Source organism: Nannobrachium achirus (assembly GCF_963921795.1).
Source record: "Nannobrachium achirus genome assembly, chromosome: 15".
In the NCBI taxonomy this organism is placed as follows: Eukaryota; Metazoa; Chordata; class Actinopteri; order Myctophiformes; family Myctophidae; genus Nannobrachium; species Nannobrachium achirus.
Genome location: NC_137822.1, coordinates 53,704,412 through 53,726,065, shown reverse-complemented (window position 1 = coordinate 53,726,065; position 21,654 = coordinate 53,704,412). Strand labels below are relative to the sequence as shown.

Genomic DNA, 21,654 nt, shown 5'->3' with positions numbered 1-21,654 from the left:
AAATATGTTGTTCCAGGGACCCCCCAGAAGCAAATATTTGAGTTACAAATGTTTGCTTTTAAATAGATATATTCAAAGACTTGCAACGAAATATCATGATTTTTCAAAAATAGCAGATCTACAAGCTCGCAGCGCGGCACTCGGTGCCGCGCTGCGAGCTTGTAGATCTGCTATTTTTCAATTGTTAAAGCGGTCAATATTATGGGTTAACACTGGTAGTGAGGCTATTTTTAGAGCTTCTCAGCACCCCCTTGTCCTCAGATCTAAAAGCAGCGATAACTTTCAAATAAGCGGCTAACCGGTTTGCCATGGCTATTCCTAGTTCCTAGTAGGGCATTCACCAAATATTCGAATATCAAAGTCACTATTCGACGTTGTTCACTGAAGTCGAATATTCGCTTTCTTTTATTTTTTTATTGTTTTGTCTTTAAACAAAAATATATATATTTCTTCATGGTTTATAAAGCTTGGCTAGATAGGAAGTCATAAGAACCCTGACAAGCACTTGGAATTGTAGGTATTACATTTAATGTGACTCGTTTCCGCAGATACATATTGTGAAAATAGCAGATCTACATGCTCACAACTACATGCTCACAACGCCTCGCAACGCCGTTGCGAGGCGTTGTGAGCATGTAGATCGGCTATTTTCACAATGTTCGCCTCTTGCTTACTTAATATTTGACAGTTTGGCCAGTCCTGTCGAATATTCGACTATTCGAATACTTTGAGGTCGAATAATTCGAATACTAAAAAATCACTATTCGTGAATGCCCTAGTTCCTAGTCACTATTTTGTTCATTTTAAGCAGTGGCTAGTAAACTGGGGTAATCTAGTCTGTCTCCTAGATGGGTACAGCTTTGCATGCACCTTTTATATTGGTGTGTATTCTGTATATGATCCATTATTCTCTCCAATTGCTGGAAAGTGGACAAAAATTTACAAAAACTGCAATGATAAAGAAACCTGTCTCTGTCTCTGTCTCTTGCCCAGTCGCCTGCACATGCACAGGAGAGCCACGGAGAAGCCGGCATTGAAGTACTCTGGGGTGTCGCTGCTGAAGCCTTTGAAGGGAATCGACCCCAACCTCACCAGCAACCTGGAGACGTTTTTCACCCTCGATTATGATCAGGTGAGGATGATACTCCTGAGTCCTGTCCAGGATAACACAAGGGCGGCGATTGGTTGGATGGTTCTGGAGCTATGCGAAGGACATTCCTTAAAATATTTGTCAAAGAGAACTTGTAGATTGGCTATTTTTTGGCAAAGACATTTGATAGAGAGTGAAAAAAGTATGTATATTCAGTGATGTTGTTAGGTTTTCAATGTAATGGGTCCCGACACCCACAGGTGGCCATTCAAATGCATCCCAGGATTATTTGATGGGTCCTGCGACGACACACGCATTATGTATCAACGGTGAAAACATCAAAAAGGACTTTAATTTAAACAAATAGTGGCAAATAGCTACTTGTATGTAGTTAATAAAGGACAGAAGCATGGATTTACAAGACAATCTCAATCATCTCATCAATAATGCCAAAATGCACAGCTGTGGAGACTCCACCACATGCAGCTCAGCTGGTGCAGTGAAATGACTGATAGCAGGAAGGATAGTGTTGTGTGCATCCTGGGGATGCAGGGATGCTTAGTTTAATGAGTCCTTTATTAAACATATGGGTCAGGGACTCAGGATGCAGGGCTAGTAGCATCACTGTACCGTTTTACCAATTATAGAGGGTTTAAGTGGTACCAGATATGCAGCTCGGCAAATAAAAGAGAACTGTCAAACCAATTGCCTTCACATTCACACATTCACACAAAAACGTTTGGAGTCCAATCGGATGAGCCTATCTATAAATTCCACACATCTCTGTCTTATCTGTCTGTCCTTCGGATATCTTGAGAACATCCAATTGACTTTACACTTTGAGTCGCTTTGATCTGCAGTTTGCCAGAACCGGTGTTGATCACTATTATACATACATAAATGACTCACAGAGTCACATAGATGCAACTTTGCACCCAGTGCTGAATACCAATGACACGCAGGACAATAGTGCATTGTTATAGTGAATAACCCATCTTCTTTGCTTCAAGTCAAAGTACTCCTAAACATTGCTCTCTTAATGAAGTGTGCATTCACTGCATTGAGAAGTAGTGTGTCTCACAGTGCCAGGCAGCTGAACAAGTGCCAGGCAGCTGAACAGCGCAGCACAAATCGGTGCAACAGACCCGTTGTTGATATAATACTTCGTATTTGTGCTTGTTAAAGCAACATTTTATCGAGACTAACACACGCCATTTGCAGCCCGCGGGGGGCTACTGTCAGGCCCCCACCAACCCCAGTAATAATGGTGGCAGAAGAGCAGCAACAACACTAGTATATCGTCGTTGTCGGGTGGAAATCTGGTATCTCTAAATTTGTATGTTCTTTCGCAAAGTAAAGCCCTGCTTCATCATTCAAGGCCGTCTCACAAAAGTAGTGAAAACAGCCGATCTACAAGCACACAACGCCTCGCGGTGCGAGGCGTTGTGTGCTTGTAGATCGGCTGTTTTCACTAGTTTAAATCATTTTTAAAATGATAAATGCAAAACGAACGGTTTTGGACATACAAGATTTTCACCCGACAACGACGATATCTAAACTGTCGCTGGAGTAGCGGGAACGCCACCGTCGCCCCCCTGCAATGTTGTGGCCCTCGGCTTGGTACCCTAGACATGATTCGGCCCTTGGGGAAAACTAATTGGGGAACCCTGCAGTAGACAGTGTGTTTATTTCATTATATGCATATGTATGTTTGCTTGTGTAACGTATCCTTTTGGTGTGCGTTCTTTGCGTGCAGTATGAAGTCCTGCTGTGCGTTCAGGACTCGGACGACCCGGCCATCGAGGTGTGCAAGAAGCTCCTGGGGAAGTACCCCAACGTTGACGCAAAACTCTTCATAGGTACTTCCATCTTCTGTTGTGTGTGTGTGTGTGTGTGTGTGTGTGTGTGTGTGTGTGTGTGTGTGTAGGGCTGTCACAATTATAACATAATCATCTAATTGCAATTATTTGACATAATCGCCATAATCGTTTCCATGTTCAAAAATGTTAATATATTTTCTAACATTTTCAAAAATTGTGCAAATAGCAGATCTACAAGCTCACAACACGTCGCGATGCTACGCGCTGTTAGCTTGTAGATCGGCTATCTCCACTATCAATGTTCTTTTTTTAAGTATAAAGTTGTCAAACATACAGTATGTATATTTAGGTTATGTGTCATATCTGCCATTTGCAACTTCAAAGCCTAAAAGCCAAACGGAAATGTAAAGACACAATGAAATCATTAGTCGCAGTTATTTGAGAGACAATTAATCGTCATGTAAAATGTCATAATCGTGTGTGTGTGTGTGTGTGTGCGCGCGCGCCTGTGCATGTCTCTCTGTCTCTCTCATGTTCCCTCTGAAACTTTGCTTTATTCTCCAGGAGGCAAGAAGGTGGGGATCAACCCCAAGATCAACAACCTGATGCCGGGTTATGAAGCTGCAAAATATAACCTCATCTGGATCTGTGACAGTGGCATTAGAGGTACTATGGTTACTACTGTTTATACTACTACTACTACTACTACAATGATTACCAGTAAAGGGCTTTGCACACAGGGCCGTTGCGTTTCTTTCCGTTTGCTGCATGATTAAAACGCATTGGATTTGGTGTGCAAGGCTGTGCGGAATCCACACTGCGGATCCGAAAAGGAGTCATAAAAGGAGTGATGAGTTTTTACAGGGGGGAAAAAAACGCACAGCCGCAGCCACCTGCCGCATGGCAAATTCTGAGCCGGTGTGCATGAGGTCATAGAGAATCATTGTTTTCTTTAACATTTTTAAATCGTCCGTTTTTTCCGTGCGGAAAAAAAACCTGCGTCTGTGTGTAAAGGGCTTAAGACGCCCCAAGGGCGAGAAGCGACACAATATGTCCATATAGTGGCATTCCCAGATATGGGCTTAAAATATATATATTAACTCATTGCATGCCAGGCCCGATAGTCCCGAGATTATTTTAATGTCTTTCCCTGCCAGGCCCGATAGTCCCGAGAATTTCCGCCATTTTGAAAAAAAAACATTTTTTTTTTTTCAAAAAAAACTTTTTTTTCAAAAATGTTTTTGGACCCCAAAAAATGTAGTAGGCATGATAGAAATCGCGAAATTGCATGTTTAACCCCCATAGCAACCCCATCTATCAAACATGGCAGCCATCTTTGTTTACATTTTAGGAAAACATAATGGCTTGTATCTCATGAATGCCTGAACGGATTTCCATTCGGATTTTTTTGTTTGAAAGCTGTGAGCAATGTGGACACACGTGGTGCATTATCTAGGCATGGGTGTGCATGATCCGTGCACTATGAATTACATGGAAGTCTATGGAGACCAGAGGCACCATAGAGTACGAAGGTATTGTTAAATGGCGGGGAATGTGTTAAGTTTTGTTTTTTTGGGGGCTTCTATGCCTTTATTGAGATAGGACAGTAGACTGACAGGAAATGGGGAGAGAGATGGGGAGTGACATGCGGAAAAGGTCGTCCGGACCGGGAATCGAACCGGCGACACAAAGCCTATGCGGTATGCGCCTGGACAAGTAGGCCAGCGGGCGCCCCGTAAACGAGTTAATATTGATGACATCAGGGATCTCCATATATGGGCATAAAAGGGACAATCGAACATCTTTCGTCATGTTCACTCCAGCCCCCTCTAAACGGTCCAGAATGCGCCAGGGGTCACCAACATGTCCGTGCACGGACAAATGCACTGGACCCCCAATGGCTCCAGGGGAGCTTAGTGGCCAACCGACTGTGGTTGTGCTGGGCAGCTCCCAGGTATGAATTAGGGATGGGACAATATGAAAAAAAAAAAGATTATTGGGACAAAAGAAATCACGGTTTACGATATTATCGCGATAATCAAAATCCATTATCCTGGGGCGGAACATTTGCCCAAAAAAAAAATGTTTTGGCAAAGACATTTGATAGAGTGAAAAAAGTATGTATATTATAAGTACCTTTTTACCAATTATAGAGGGTTTAAGTGGTACCAGATATGCTGCTCGGCAAATAAAAGGTGAATTGATCCCAGTGCATGACGGAGGACGATATCACGATAAATTTAATCTCCACGAGACGATTATCGTTAAGGTTTTTTTTTTTTTTTTATCACGATAAACGATAGTATCGCGTATCATCCCATCCCTTGTGTGAATGTGTGTGCGACCGTAACGCAGGGCACTGCTGAAAAAAAGAGCGTTCATGCTCAGCGAACCTGCCCTAGATAAATATAGTAATACGCACAGAACAATCGGACTCATCGGATTGTAACTCTACCGTGGCCAAGTAAGTCTGACGTTACGCCCACAACATTAACCCATTTAGGCCTAGAATTATTGAATGCTTTAACCAGTGAAAAAATAGCAGATATACAAGCTCACAGCGCGGCACCGAGTGCCGCGCTGCGAGCTTGTAGATCTTTGAATATACCGTATGTATTTTCAAAGCGAACGTTTGTAACTCAGATTTTGCTTCTGGGTGGTCCCTGGAACTAGATATTTTGAGATGGGGGTCCGCGGCCAAATAAACACCATTTTGGGGGTCCTTCACATGAAAAGGTTTGAGAACCACTGACATAGTAGTCTCTCAAGAACAGACTAACTGAGCTCCATTTAAGTGAAAAGGACCTTTTCTTTGACGATGGCTGGCCAGATTGCTGACATAGAAACATAGGTTTTTCAAAAAACCTTAGAAGGATTCAAAAGACACTTATAGAATCGGGTCAAAATTCTAATTTTCATGATTTTTTCAAAAATAGCAGATCTACAAGCTCGCAGCGCGCTGTGAGCTTGTATATCTGCTATTTTTCAATAGTTTAAGCATAAAATAATGATACACAATACTGTGTACCCGTTCTAAAGGGGTTAATGCTGCAAAATGGAAAAGCAAACACACCCGAGTGTACATTTCCAGTTTACAGATAAACATGGCTTTCAGTTATTTATTTTTATTTGAACCATATCTTGAACAATGCTCTCAACAACGTTTGACTTGGCAGATTGCAAGTGGAGACGGTGCCAAGAGCCCTGGGTGTTGTCCTGGTCCTGATTGCTGCACACGTTGCAGCAATCACTGGATCCTGTAGGCTTACACTTTACAACATCAAACGGATCCGAGCATTCCTCACTCAGGAGCAGTGTCATATTTTAACAATCTGAAATGTTTTAGTGTTGGTCTAGTTTTAATTGACTAAATATACAATTATAGTCAACTAAATCCACAGCTGATTTTGTGGACTACAATGTATCTTAGCAGACAAGTCTGTGGGTGCCGCGGGGATGCAGCACCCCGCAGAGCGGTCCTATAGCCTATTTGCATGAATGTAAATGCGGGGGGTAGCGCTCGATATGGCTTCAGCCCCCCCGCGGCGTGGACAAAACTTGGCGCCTCTGGGCCGCGATAGCATCGTAATGCCTCATTTATACTTAGCTGCACGCTGAAAGCAGAAGATCTACAAGCTCACAGCGCGACCAAAATGTTCCAGTCCCCCCCTTTTCTGTTCCATTCATTGGCTTCTGTTTGTTGCCCACGCCCAGTACAAAACACTGATGTTTACCTACAAGGCAACCAAAGGCATGACACACCCATACCTTCAGGTATCCAACCCATAGAGGTATAATATAATAGGGAGCTTTTCATCTCAATGAAAGTTGCTCGGTGGCGTCTCATGATCTGTGCATTGCTTGCATTATTATTATTATTGTTATTTTGGGTGAATTTGGCATCCAGGCACTTTGGCAGACATTTTTAAAGGGACGTGTATGTGTTAAGCACCGAGCAGGCACTAGGGTACACAGTAGCGTTAGTAGTAGCGTTTAAATGCCGTCCCAGGTTTGACCACCAGGTGAAGGCTGCTTCAACGTTCTACCGTGATTCTGGGGGCTTGATCCAGCCCTACAAGCCTTCCTGCTCACTTACATCATGCTAACACAGGAAAGCCGTTTGATTTTGTTTACTAAAGCTATGACGAAAAATATTCGTGTATAATATGATGACTAAAACTATGACTAAATATTAGGGATGGTCCGATCAGGTTTTTTGGAACCGATCACCGAGCACCGATCACAAAAGTTTGATCACCCGATACCGATCAATCACCGATCCGATCAAGTTATTATTTATATATTATTTATATTTTCTAAATGTTAATGTTTTAACTTTAATTAATTAATTCACTCATGAATTCATTTATATATTTGCCTTATAGTTATTTACCAGCATTACTATGTATTTATTATCATAGCAGTAACTAATTATTCCTTCAGCACTGTGGAAATCAATACCCCAAAATGGCCTCAAGTGGGCATACTGAACGGCTGGTTGATCGGATGCACCGATTGGATCAGATCGGTGAATTTACCTTTTGATCTAAACCACCGATTATCGCCGATCACGCTTTGATCGGCCCGATCCGATCCACTGCCGATTGATCGGTAACATCTCTACTAAATATACTGAAAACATTTTCAACAAATTAAAAACTAGACTAAAAAGGGACAACTGGAGAAGAGAAGTAGATCTAAGACATCCAGGGAAAATAGCTGATCTACAAGCTCACACATGTTGTTAGCTTGTAAGTAAGCCTTCCTGGGCCATACGGCCCCTAGGGCAGGAGCCTATCTCCTGATTCTGTAGCGTGAGGCAGCTTGATGCATAAGTACACCCCCTGGACATGACGCTAGTATGTCACTGGGACTTCACCCACAATCCAACCCTTGAATCTGAGTGCAAAGCAGGGAGGCACTGGGTCCCATTTTCCAGAGTCTTTGGTATGACCCGACCGGGGATCGAACCCCGATCTCCCAGTCTCAGGGTGGACACTCTAACCACAAGGCCACTGAGTTGGTAGCTTGTACAGTAGCAGTGGCGTCAGTTCAGCAAAAGCTAAGGTATGGCAACATGACTGGTGTCTTGCACGCGCGACCTCTGTACAGTAGATCAGCTATTTTTGGCATGCAGCCAAGTGAAAAACTGCCATTTCGACGCCATCGAGGCTTGTCAAAATACATTTTAGTCGACTAAATCAACTGTAAATTTAGTCTAAAACTAGAAAAATAGTACAACGTCTCAGGTGATTAAAATATGACTAATAACTAAATGGAATTCTATTAAACACTATTTGAGCCTTTCCTAAAACACCTACTTGAGGCACTACTTTGTTCTCTCTGCACGTTGCTTGGGTGACTGTTTGCTGAGAGGTCATGCTTTGCGTACTTCGATCTCAGACTCTGGATAAGGGTGTCTGCTGAATGCCTAAATTGTAAATTGATTGTAATTGGGTGTCTTGACAAGCGCACACATACTGTACACCAGTGTTTCTCAGCCTTTTTTCTGCATGGGCACACTTTTCATGTCCCAAGAATCCATGGGCACACTTACTTTTCATGTCCCAAGAATCCATGGGCACACTTACTTTTCATGTCCCAAGAATCCATGGGCACACTTTTCATGTCCCAAGAATCCATGGGCACACCAACATAATACGGGGGTGTAAATATCGTCACTGCCGGGAAGAAACCTTGTATCAAATGTGTAAGTTTCTTCGCAAAGTAAAGCCCTGCTTCATCATACAAGGCTGTCGCACCGTGAGGTGTTGTGTGCTTGTAGATCGGCTGTTTTCACTAGTCTAAATCATTTTTTAAATTATAAATACAATACTGGCTTTCAAACAGTTTCAAGGGGCACACTTGACCCTTCTCAGGGGCACACCAAAGGTCCGCAGGCACAGTGGTTGAGAAACACTGCTGTACACAAACAAGCAGTGAGTGCATATTACTACTGCTACTACTATTAGTTAGGGCTGGGATAATAATGGCATTACCACCAATAGTGTGGTTATGTGATGCAAACTACAGGGTTTAGCTCATTACGTCATGACATTTCTTTCACCATTTTTAAGCAACAGTGTGACATGAGGGGTGGATACACTGATGATTGTGCTTTCAAACGATTAAATGGAATCTATGAAAAGGTTGTGGGGGGTCCCTGCTTCATCTCTCTCTCAGCTAAGGGGTCCTTGACCTGAAAACGTTGAAGACCCCTGCACTAAATATTTTCAGAGTGCTGTCTGAATAAGAGACAGTGTGCTGTCACATATGTTAATATGAAATGCATGTTAACCCATTTAGAACGGGTACACATTATTGTGGATCATTATTTTATGCTTTAACTATTGAAAAATAGCAGATATGCGAGCTTGTAGATCTGCTATTTTTGAAAAATCGTGAAAATTAGAATTTTGACCCGATTCTATAAGTGTCTTTTGAATCCTTCTAAGATTTTTTGAAAACCCTGTGTTTCTATGTCAGCAATCTGGCTAGCCATCGTCAAAGAAAAGGTCCTTTTCACTTAAATGGAGCTCAGTTAGTCTGTTCTTGAGAGACTACTATGTCAGTGGTGCTCAAACCTTTTCATGTGAAGGACCCCCAAAATTATATTTATTTGGCAATGGACCCCCATCTCAAAATATTTAGTTCCAGGGACCCCCCAGAAGCAAAACTTGAGTTACAAACGTTCGCTTTGAAGATACATATATTCAAAGATTTGCACACATTTTCATGACTTTTTCAAAAATAGCAGATCCACAAGCTCAGAGTGCCGTGCTGTGAGCTTGTCTGCTTTGAGCCTGTCTGCTATTTTTCACTGGTTAAAGCATTCAATAATTCTAGGCCTAAATTGCTACGATTATTATTAGAAATACTACTACTAACACTATTGCTATTCATATACCGTACATTTGAATGTTATCTACTACTGCTGGTGGTGTCCACTGTATCCGAGCATATCTTGTTATTTACATTTTGACACACATTTTGTCTCCTCACAGTGAAGCCCGACACCCTGACGGATCTGGCCAATCAGATGACGGACAAGGTGGGGCTGGTGCACGGGCTTCCGTACGTCGCCGACCGCCCAGGGTTCGCCGCCACGCTCGAACAGGTACGGAGCAGGATTCTGTGTTAGGCTATGTTTGTGTACCTATCCAATGTGGAGAACCTCGCGGTTTTCAAATGAACCCACCAAGACCTGGAATGATTTTATACTTTGGCTATTGAAAAATAGCAGATCTACAAGCTCGTAGCGCGGCACCAGTTGCCGCGCTACAAGCTTGTAGATCTTCTATTTTTGAAAAATCTTGAAAATGTCTTTGAATATGTCATTTACAAAGCAGACCTTTGTAACTCGAATCTTTGCTACTGGGGGGTCCCTGGAATAACATATTTTGAGATGGGGGGTCCACGGCCAAATACATGTCATTTTGGGGGTCCTTGACATGTAAACGTTTGAGAACCACTGATGATACAACCGTGAGTAAAAAAAAAAAAGAAAAATAGAATCGGGTTAATGTATTCAAAGACTTCAAAGACTATTCAAAAATAGCAGATCTACAAGCTCGTAGCGCGGCACCAGTTGCCGCACTACAAGCTTGTAGATCTTCTATTTTTGAAAAATCTTGAAAATGTCTTTGAATATGTCATTTACAAAGCAGACCTTTGTAACTCGAATCTTTGCTACTGGGGGGTCCCTGGAATAACATATTTTGAGATGGGGGGTCCACGGCCAAAGACATGTCATTTTGGGGGTCCTTGACCTTGACATGTAAACGTTTGAGAACCACTGATGATACAACCGTGAGTAAAAGAAAAAAAGAAAAATAGAATCGGGTCAATGTATTCAAAGACTTCAAAGACTATTCAAAAATAGCAGATCTACAAGCTCACAGTGCGGCACCGAGTACCGCACTGTGAGCTTGTAGATCTGCTATTTTTCACTGGTTAAAGCATAAAATAATGGTTAAAGTCTAACGTGACACAAATAGACGTCATAGACCACATGAGGCTTAATGTTGATGACATCAGGGATCTCCATATATGGGCATAAAAGGGATAGTATGGGGAATGCCCACATATGGACATATTGTGACAGTCTCGTGTGGTCTATGACGCCAGACATCTATGATGTCAGATGCCCATATTGTGTCAACATCATGTGGTCTATGATGTCAGACGTCAATTCACCGTTTGTCAGCCTTCTGATTGGTCCCTGAGACTCCCTGACTGGCCAACCAGAAAAAACCATTCACTTTTTGCTATCGGGGGTGGAGTTTGTGCAGTGGAGAATGTTGTTTCAGGCTTTCAGCAACTGTCCGCAGTGCGGAGCACGACCTTCGTCCAGTACGGCCGCGGCAGTAGGGGGCGATCTCGCTCATCATAATGAATAAGCTTCAACAAACTAGTTCACATGGACCTTATCAATGGTCTAACTAGTTACGATTGGGTACATATATTTTAAATGGGCAGAATTACGAAAAGCCAGCCTATTATGTGAGGAGAACAGATTATAGTTCTCCTCTTCCTACCCAAGATGCAATGCGCTTTCTTTTTCTATTTCTATTCTCTCTCTGATCCAGAGGATTAAACTAATTAAAACATATATTTTCGGGGGAAAATGACTGTTTTGCTATGTAATTACTGTACCTTTTTCTTCCCTTTTTATTAATATCACGTAGATGTGTTTTTTTTGGTACTTTATATAGCTGTAATGAGGCTATGACGAAAAAAAAATCCCATCCACTTCCACTATAAAAGAATCTGCAATAGTGATTCTGTCCCACTGGGATTAAACAAATTAAAACATATATTTTCGGGGAAACCCCCTGTTTTGCAATGTAACTACTGTACCTTTGTCTTCCCTTTTTATTAATATCACCTAGATGTTTTTCCTTTGATACTTTAAATTGCAATAATGAGGCTATGGAAAAAAAAGAAAATCCCATTCACTGCCACTATAAAAACAATCTGCCCAGGGTTAATGTCCCAGCATAGTAACAGGGCAGAATGGGGCGGGATTTGCAAAAGCCTGAATTAGCAAGTGTCTTGACCTTATATGGAGCATGAGGTCTAACCGACAGACGGACATGAGCTGCAAGATTTCATACTAAATAACGACCTACGGTCGCAATCATCCATGCCAAGAACCTCAAGATTCTATTTGAGACTTTATTCTCAAGTGTACTTTGTTTGTGTTCATATTTTCCACAGGTCTAATTTGTTTGCGTGGTTTTCCTCTTAACTTTTATCACAGGTGTACTTTGGGACCTCTCACCCGCGCTCGTACATCTCGGCCAACGTAACGGGCATCAAGTGTGTGACGGGCATGTCCTGTCTGATGAGGAAGGAGATCCTGGATCAGGCGGGTGGACTGGTGGCCTTCGCCCAGTACATCGCAGAGGACTACTTCATGGCCAAAGCCATTGCAGACAGGTATATTCTTTTTTACAGTCATACTGTAATACAGTGTTTCTCAACCTTTTCAGACCGAGACCCCCAAAATAATCATATTTCAACTGGGGACCCCCCCACCCTGACGAGCACAAGAGTTGAGGCATTACATTTTGTATAACACATTTCTATTGTGAAAATAGCTATATAGCTATAATAGCTATAGCATGTAGATCGGCTATTTCAATTTCTGCCTCTAATAATTGACAACTTGGCCAATGTTTAATTTGTCATTTTAGAGGTATTAAAACGTCCTTAAATTGTCACTTTAGAAATGTGCAGATACCCCCTATAGATTTAAATTTCATTTTTTTTTTTTTTACTGTTGAGAGAGAAAACAATGTTGCACATTAAGTTAGTCATCTGGGGACCCCACAAAATAATTTGGGGAGGGGGGTCCCGACCCACAGGTTGAGAACCACTGCCGTAGTGTATGTTCAGTCAGTCCCTCCTGGGTCATCATTCAGCTGAACCAGGCTTTCAGCGTAAAACCAAAGAGTGGACCAGCTAATGAAATCCAACAAAACGGCTCGGTCCTATGGCAGAGATCGTAATTTGAGCAGGTTAGAGAGGCTGAGGCCTGAGTGAGCTCGATTTTAAATGATAACTGTGTTAATTGCAAACAATTTCTTAGTAGCAGTTTATGCTAGGAATATATGAAGCCTAGTCCATGGGTCTTCAACAGGTGGTCCGGGACCCCTAGGGAGTCCTCAGAGTTACTACAGGGGGTCGCCCAAATCTTTGCGTGATAGAAACTTGTTTCTCCTTTTTTATATTAACCACTTGAACCCTAGTGTCCATATTCTGTGAACTTTAGCCAAAAATAACAGATCTACAAGCTCATAATGCCATGCAGCGCGAGGCGTGAGCTTGTAGATCGGCTATTTTCGGCAAAGAAGTATCTGAAAACACAAATTGACATGAATCCAAAATACACTGATGATTTCGCTGTCAAACAATGAAACCATATGGAATCTATGAGAAGGTTGTGGGGGTCCCTGCTTCATCTCTCTCTCACCAAAGGGGTCCTTGGCCTGAAAACGTTGAAGACCCCTGGCCTAGTCAATATAGACATTTACAAAAACTCAACTCAAGGATCTCAACTAGGCGGGATCGCAGCAAGTCCACTCAAACTCAAAACATTTGCCGTGAGAATTGACGTGAGATTTGATCATACGCTCATGTGAAATAGATGACAAATTGATCAGTGGGAAAAAAGCCAGTCTTCTGTCGCATGTTACACTTAATAAATGAGGCCATTTGAATGTCCATGCTAAGTTCAAAAGATGTAATTTCTTCAGAATTCCCGCAATTATTTTACTAAGTCTACTAAAGCACAGCTTGCCTTATGAGGGCACTTGTACAGTAGCATGACTCTGCACAAACAGCTTGGTTTAGCTTGAGAACCATGAGACTCCTTCTGATCTTCATGTCTCTAAAACCATTGATCCCAGCACTTTATCTCCCAGTACTGAGTGAAAAGAGGAATTGGCAAACATTTTAAGCTGTATTGCTGTATGTCTATGCTGGGTTCAAATCCCAGATGGAGATACTGTACAGCAGGGTTCCCCAATAGGCGGCCCGCGGGCCATTTGCGGCCTGCGGGGGGCTACTGTCTGGCCCCCACCAACCCCAGTAATAATGGTGATATAAGAGCAGCAACAACACTAGTATATCGTCATTGTCAGTTGGAAAACCTGTTCTTTCGCAAAGTAAAGCTCTACTTGATCAAACAAGGCTGTCGCACAAAAGTTGTGAAAACAGCCGATCTACAAGCACACAACGCCCTGCTGTACAATGTTTTGCACTGGAATGTTTTAAAAGTACATAAAATCAACCAGCTTCACCTGGAGGTGTGTGTTCACATTGGAATAACCAACATATTTATGGTTTAATCTATTAAGACCGGGAACGCATCAGTGTCACGTAACCACTTTAACCATTCATGTTTTAATACTTTGGCTATTCAAAAGAAAGCAGATATACAAGCTCATAGCGCAGCACTGAGTGCTGCGATATGAGCCTGTAGATCAGCTTTTTTAGAAAATCCGTGAAAATGTGTAAATTTTCAAATCTTGGCTTCTGGGGGGGGGTCCCTTTTGTGATGGGGGTCCGTGGTCAAATACATATAATTCTAGGGGCCCTTACATTAAAAACTGTGAGCACCACAGATAAAGAAACATACTTTTTTCAGAAAACCATTAGGGGATTTAAAAGTATTTTTCAGTTAATGGTGTGTTGCAAATGTGACATTTCAATAAAGTAGCCGTTTCTGACAAATCATAAGATTTACAATCGCCACACTTGGCAGTGTTGGTTCAGACATTGCCAGAAGACGATTGGTGGGGCGCCCACTGGCCTACCGGTCCAGGCGCATACCACATACTGTAGGCTCTGATGCCTGACAGCATGTCGCAGGTTTGAGTCCCGATCCTGACGACCTGTGGGTGTCACTCCCCATCTCTCTCCCCATTTCCTATCAGTGTACTGTCCTATCAATAAAGGCATAAACACCCAAATACAAATCTTAAAAATACAAATAAAAGGCGACTGGTGTCGCAGTGGCCTCCAAAGCATCTCTCTCTGACGACAGGAGGCCTCACACTTGCTTTTTCCCTGAAGGCTTCGACTGCTCCAATTTGATCTATTCTGTTGTAATATGTCCTGTTTTAATATCCTAATTAGACATGTCGTATTAATGCTTTGTCATTTTAATTTTTCATCCAATCAGGGGTTGGAAGTTTGCCATGGCAACGCAGGTGGCAATGCAAAACTCTGGCTCGTACTCCATCGCCCAGTTCCAATCCCGCATGATCAGGTACGCATCCTTAATGACCCCGGATCCAAAGATCAATCATCCATTTGTCATAATCCCTGATAATCCTTTTTTTTTTACATAATCACTGATCACAGATCAATAATCAATGTGATACAATCCTGATCACAGATCAATAATACCTAAGTCTAGGGCTGTCACGATATGACATTTTACATGACGATTAATTGTCACTCAAATAATTGTGATTAACGATTTAATTGTGTTTTTGGCGTTGATAATTACATTTCTGTGCGGCTTGTAGGCTTTGAAGTAGCACTTGGCAGATATGACACATAATCTAAACATACAAAGATATTACTGACATATTTGACAACTTTCTACTTAAAAAATAACACAGCCGATCTACAAGCTCTTGTAGCTCTGCTATTTCCACCATTTCTGAAAATGTTTGTAAATGTATGAACATTTTTCAACATTCACGATTATGACGATTATGACAAAATATTTGCGATTATGTCAAATATTTGCGATTATGTCAAATAATTGCGATTAGACGATTATGTAATAATTGTGACATCCCTACCTAAGTCACGACCCCTGATCACAGATCAATAGCATGTCATAATCCCTGATTCTAGAACAGTAATCCTTGTGTCACTATCCCTGATCTAAGATAAATAAAATGTCTTTATACTGCCTGATACCAAATAGTAATCTGGCTTAATGCCTGATTCCAGATCAATAATCCTTTTTTTCATGATCCCTGATCTAAAGTGAATAATCCATGTATTTATTGTGTTGTGTTGTTCTTTATTCTAGGTGGGCTAAATTACGTATTAACATGCTTCCTGCCACCGTGGTGGAGCCCATATCGGAGTGTTTTGTGGCCAGTTTGATTATTAGCTGGGCAGCGCATCACATCTTCAGGTAAGATATCCCAAACAATCCCTTAGTACAGTGGTTCTCAAACTTCTTTGGCTTCAGTGCCGGGGACTGCCCCATGGTTCGAACTGCCGTCGGTCCGAACAGGTTAAAATTCACCCGGTTAGCGTTTGCCAGCGTTAGTTTTACTGAGGTTAAGGTTAGGTTTAGGCATAGTTTTACTGAGGTTAGGTTTAGGCATAGTTTTACTGAGGTTAGGTTTAGGCATAGTTTTACTGAGGTTAAAGGAGTAGTTCACCCCAAAATGACTTTTTTTCTATTGATTACTCATGCCATGGAGAGTAGAGTTCAATAATATTTTTTGTTTTTTGTCACATTCCTAAGACAAAAATTTGATTAGAGTAAATTTTCCGGATGGGGACCCGTTTCGAAACGGGTCCCCATCCGGAACGAATGGGGGTAAATTTATTGTTATCACATTTTTGTCTTAGGAATGCGACAAAAAACAAAAAATATTATTGAACTCTAGTCTCCATGGCGTGACTAATCAATAGAAAAAAAGTCATTTTGGGGGTGAACTACTCCTTTAAGGTTAGGTTTAGGTGGTCGGACTAAAGGGAGTTCAAACCAAGGACATGTTACCTTAAGCCCCCTTTCCTGATTTCTGGATCAAAGTACCGACTACAACATGTTGCTTAGAAAACTATATCTAGCATATCGTCGCTGTCGGGCAGAAACCTCATAATGTATCTCCATATTTTACCTTTCGTTTGGCAAATTAAAGCCCTACTTTGTCATACTACAATGTCATACAAAAGTAGCAAAAATATGTTTGCTACTTTTGAATTTGAATCCTGAAAAGTATCCGTTTTGGACATTATTTGAGGTATCCACCCGATGCTGTGAATGAACGATAACTCACCTCTTTAAGAATAACATTGAAGAATGTAACATTACAAATAAGAAAAGGAGTGAAAGACTTGAAATTGGAGCTCTAAACTGTGTCCAGTTTTTCCATTTTCTCTCACGTAATACCTCTGCATACCTGTACCCCCATTTGAGAACCACGGCCTTAGTGGTAGCCCCAAATACTTTGGCTACGAGCACCTGCCGAAGTGCTGTGGTGAAACGTGTCGTGCAATAAAGCCACTGAAAGAAGCAATAACCCATTTTAACCGGGAAAGCATCTGTGTAATTTTAGATTTACTTTACTTGCTTACTTATCCCTTTGTCCCGGTTGGGGCATAACAAAGGCCGGGCTGCTACCTTGACGTGGCTTGCGTGCCTCAAGGACCCTGGGAGCTATATCGGCGGGGGCCTAAAGCCCCTGGCAGCATTAACCAAGCCGGACAGGTCACAGGGGAGGGGCCAGACAAAAAGCAGCACTGGTCCTCCAGGTTGGGGGTTGTGCATGGGGCTAACAAACACACCCTGGAAAACCAAAAAACTGTTGCAGAAACTGCAAAATGTTATGCCTTGGCTATTCAAATTTAGAGTGATGTTTACATTTTGATTATTACAAAACATACAGTAACCACTTCAGCCCCATTTACATTTCGGCCATTTGAAAATAGCCAATCTACAAGCTTGTAGAGCTGCTATTTTCAAAAGATTTGTATACATTTGAAAATGGGTCAAATGGGTCATTCTGCATAATAAGTACTTTGGTACCTTAAGTACTTTTGATACGAATAGATATACAGTATACAGTAATTCCAATTATAATATTCTTTAAAAATGCTGTAATAATCTTAATTGTTGTTGTTCTTTTTTTAGGTGGGATATAATGGTCTTCTTCATGTGCCACTGTTTGGCCTGGTTCATAGCAGACTATATACAACTCACTGGAATACAGGTATTATACAGTGCTACATTTAGTTCTACTACAGTACATATTACTGCACAGCAGGGCTGTCATTTCTGTTGAATTTAATAATACTCACTTTGTTAATATACAAGATTACATGCCAATAGACTGTATTACACAGTAATACACAATATCTCCAGTTATTTATAGGCCTGTCACGATTATTACATAATCGCAATTATTTGACATAATCACAATTATTTTATCATAATCTTCTCGTTGAAAAATGATCACATATTTTTTCAAACATTTTCAAAAATTTTGGAAATGGCAGATCTACTAGCTCACACATGTTGCGATGCGACACGTTGTGAGCTTGTAGATCAGCTATCTCCACTATCAATGTTCTTTTTTTAAGAATAAAGTTGTCAAATATGTCAGTCATTTCTTTGTATATTCAGGTTATGTGTCATATCTGCCATGTGCAACTTCAAAGCCTACAAGCCAAACAGAAATGTTAATGTTAACAAAACATTTTTATTATAGCATTATACTTGACGTTTAACCACTTGAACCCCAGTTTGCCTATTCTGGGGGGAGGGTTCACCAAAAATAGCCGATCTACAAGCTCACAACGTGTCACGTTGTTAGCTTGTAGATCGGCTATTTTTGGTGAAGAGAGTTGTAGATAGAAAAAGAACTCCTCAAGTGCAGTGCAAATCAGGTGTGTTTTACTAACATATGCTCCGTTTTCATTGAGCAAAACTTCTGGAAGTTTCTTCAAAAATGACGGCAATTTTGAAATTCACGCTATGTGAAAACGGCCCCTTATTTTGTGTTCCGGGAGTTTTGGAGGTCTAAATTTGACTGCAAAATACCTAGTAATTTTTGCTGAAATTACCGTGAGAATACAAATTTCCGTTCTGTGAAAACGCATACCGTTATTTTTGACGTTTTTTTGACAAGCAGTTGCGTAAGGAGCCAATGATAACAGTTAAAGCATTGTATTTGGGATTGAAAACGATCTGAATGTGAATGGGATATACAGTAGAAATAAAATACAGCTTCACCTTGCATTAGGGATATAATTATTTAGGCTATAGAGTAAGAGTAGAGTCGCATTGTGACCATGACTGGCTGCCTGCAAAAGTGCAATGATTTCTCAACGGTAGCTCCTTTTGGAACCTCTTCCAGCGAGTGAGTGCGAGTCCACAGCTAATCTAAAGCCCACAGCCACAGGCTGTGGGCTTGCATTAGATCCTTTTTGAATGGGCCTTATGTGTTGTTGTTGCTGAGCATGAAGAATATTTTGTTTAGTTAAATCCATTTGTAGCGTTCAGAGAGAGAGAGAGAGAGAGGCACCGATGCCACCGCAGTAAACGCACCGAACTGGGGAGACAGGAGTGTTTTTCTTTTTTTTTTCTTTCTTTTTTTCTCAGTCCAAGTGTTGCCATGTCTGCTAATTATAAGCGACTCTGGGCTTCATTTCCGTAAAGTTGCTTGTATATGATAGTTGCTGGTTTCGTTTTATTTGTTGTGAGCTTGTAGATCGGTAATTTTCAATTAGCTGATGTGGCGATGCGTGTAGTTTTAAAGTGCTCGTGTAGATAATATCACTTTTTGGGGATTATTTTCGTACACCTGGTTGCTTAGTTCTCTCGCAAAGTCTGGCAACACAGACTTTCATACCGCGACAACGGTTTAGTGAAAACTAGGTATTTTATGGCTATGCCAGCATTTTTGCTTATGTGAAAACACCCAAAAAAAAACTGAAAATCATTTGAAAATCATTATGCTAATTATTTTGCAGGAAAAATTCCGGAACTATAGTGAAAACATGCCTATAGTGAAGTGATATTGATGTAGTGATATTGATGAATTCCAAATAAATATTATCAAATTATCTCGCGGCACCCCTGGATTGGCCCCGTCACCCACTTTGAAAACCCCTGATGTAAAATGTCATAATCGTGACAGCCCTAGTAATATACTCTCTCTCTTTCTCTCTCTCTGTCCTGTGTTTCAGGGAGGCGGGGTGTCCTTCTCTAAGCTGGACTACGCCGTGGCCTGGTTCATCCGCGAGTCGCTCGCCGTGCAGATCTTCCTGTCGGCCCTCTGGGACCCCACCATCAGCTGGAGAACGGGGCGCTACCGGCTCCGCTGCGGCGGGACCGCCGAAGAGATCCTCGACGTCTGAGAGAGAGCGAGAGACGGAGAGATGGACAAAAGGGGGGCTCGGGGGCGCGCACTCGTTCATCCACGCCACGCCGGGTGGGACCTCTAGGGGGGCGAGAGGGAGGGTGTTATGTCGAATGTGTAACACCGCCCCCCCCCCCCCCCCCCCCCTCCAAGTACCACTAGTTCTAGTGGTAACAGGAAAAGCCGACCTAAAACAAGGTCGACCCAAACTCGTTTCCCAACGGGTCTGTGGCCTTAAGCTAGATGCAGAATAGACTAAAATCAAATATTTGCTTCTGGGGGTCCCTGGGACAAAATATTTTGCGATGGGGGTCCGTGGCCAAATACATATCATTCTGGGGGTCCTTGACATGACAAAGTTTGAGAAACAATGATAGCAACATACGTTTTTTCAGGAAAACTGTTAGGATTTAGAAGACATTTTTAGAATGTGCCTATCTGTGTTTTTGGCCCCCATCTCAAAATATTTTGTTCCACGGATGGACCTCTTTCACAAAATATTTTGTTCCAGGGACCCCCAGAAGCAAAGATTAGATTTCGGTCCATTCTGCATCTAGCTTAAGGCCACAGACCCGTTGGGAAACGAGTTTGGGTCGACTCTGTTTCAGGTCGACCTTTCATGTATTCGTTCTAGTACCTCTACTATAAGTACTTCGACTAGTACTACTGCGTCACGAATACACTCCGATTTACGTTCCCCTTCGTGAGAGGTACTTTGTAGTACTCCCAACAGTATTGCCGGTGTGCACGAGCACACAAGTGTTTTTTTTTAGTAGTACTACAAGTGCTGACTTATCCGTAGTATTACAAGTACGCAGTATTTTAGTAGTATTTAGTGAGCTACCCCTCGCTTTCTTACTCTGTCTCCCTCTAGTTCGCACCGACGACACTGCAACTTTTTCAAGACTTTATGAACATTCCCTCTCTCTCTCTCTCTCTCTCGCTTTCTCTCTCTCACTCTCTCCATCCAGAGAAGCATTCTAAGCGTACATTTCGTGAAATCAAAACGCCCTGCGGTCCATGACTTTCACATAACTCCCTCGAAATCGAAAAATGCAAAAGACGAGGAGAATCTCCAGACATTTCCAATCTCTCAAGTGAAAATCGGACGGGACTTACCCTTCCCCGCGTGACATTTCAGACGCTATTCAGGTGTGTGTGTGTGCGCATGTGTGTATGTGTGTGTGTGTGTGTGTGTGTGTGTGTGTGTGTATGTGTATGATCCCGAGGGCAACTTACTCTGAAAATGTATCTTGAGCAGCCAAAAAGTACTCGGCATTCGACCCGAAGTACCTTCAAATGAAATGTTTTTATTTGCCAAGCGTCGTGTACATAATGCGTACATAATGAGTATTCTGCTGGACTTGGGGATTATTTTATTCCTTATAAGAAAAAAATAAGATATTTCCCGCCCCCGATGAATCAATTCACTTTTTTTTGCCTTTTTTTTTTCTATGTAAATATTTAAAGTATGAACTGTGAAATGTATCATTTTGTCAGCCTTCATTGGTTTTATCTGTAAATATGCGTGGAGACTCTGTTGTCACTGAGTTTTGTAAAAAATCTAAATTGTACCTTTTTTGTTTGTTTGTCGTTGTTTCTGCTATAAACCGTGTCT

At 41.7% G+C, this 21,654-nt stretch overlaps 1 protein-coding gene across 1 annotated transcript in view; it reads left to right on the top strand.

The window, feature by feature from the left end:
- Window positions 1–20,090, top strand: part of ugcg (UDP-glucose ceramide glucosyltransferase) — a 28,156-nt gene extending 8,066 nt beyond the window's left edge. Inside the window, exons 2-10 of the mRNA XM_080743170.1 lie at window positions 994–1,132; window positions 2,847–2,949; window positions 3,475–3,576; window positions 9,915–10,027; window positions 12,173–12,351; window positions 15,101–15,187; window positions 15,968–16,075; window positions 17,807–17,885; window positions 19,864–20,090. Coding sequence (XP_080599296.1) covers window positions 994–1,132; window positions 2,847–2,949; window positions 3,475–3,576; window positions 9,915–10,027; window positions 12,173–12,351; window positions 15,101–15,187; window positions 15,968–16,075; window positions 17,807–17,885; window positions 19,864–20,034 — 1,081 coding nt within the window. The 3' untranslated portion in view covers window positions 20,035–20,090. The remainder of the gene's footprint in view (window positions 1–993; window positions 1,133–2,846; window positions 2,950–3,474; window positions 3,577–9,914; window positions 10,028–12,172; window positions 12,352–15,100; window positions 15,188–15,967; window positions 16,076–17,806; window positions 17,886–19,863) is intronic.
- Window positions 20,091–21,654: the final 1,564 nt, after the last annotated feature.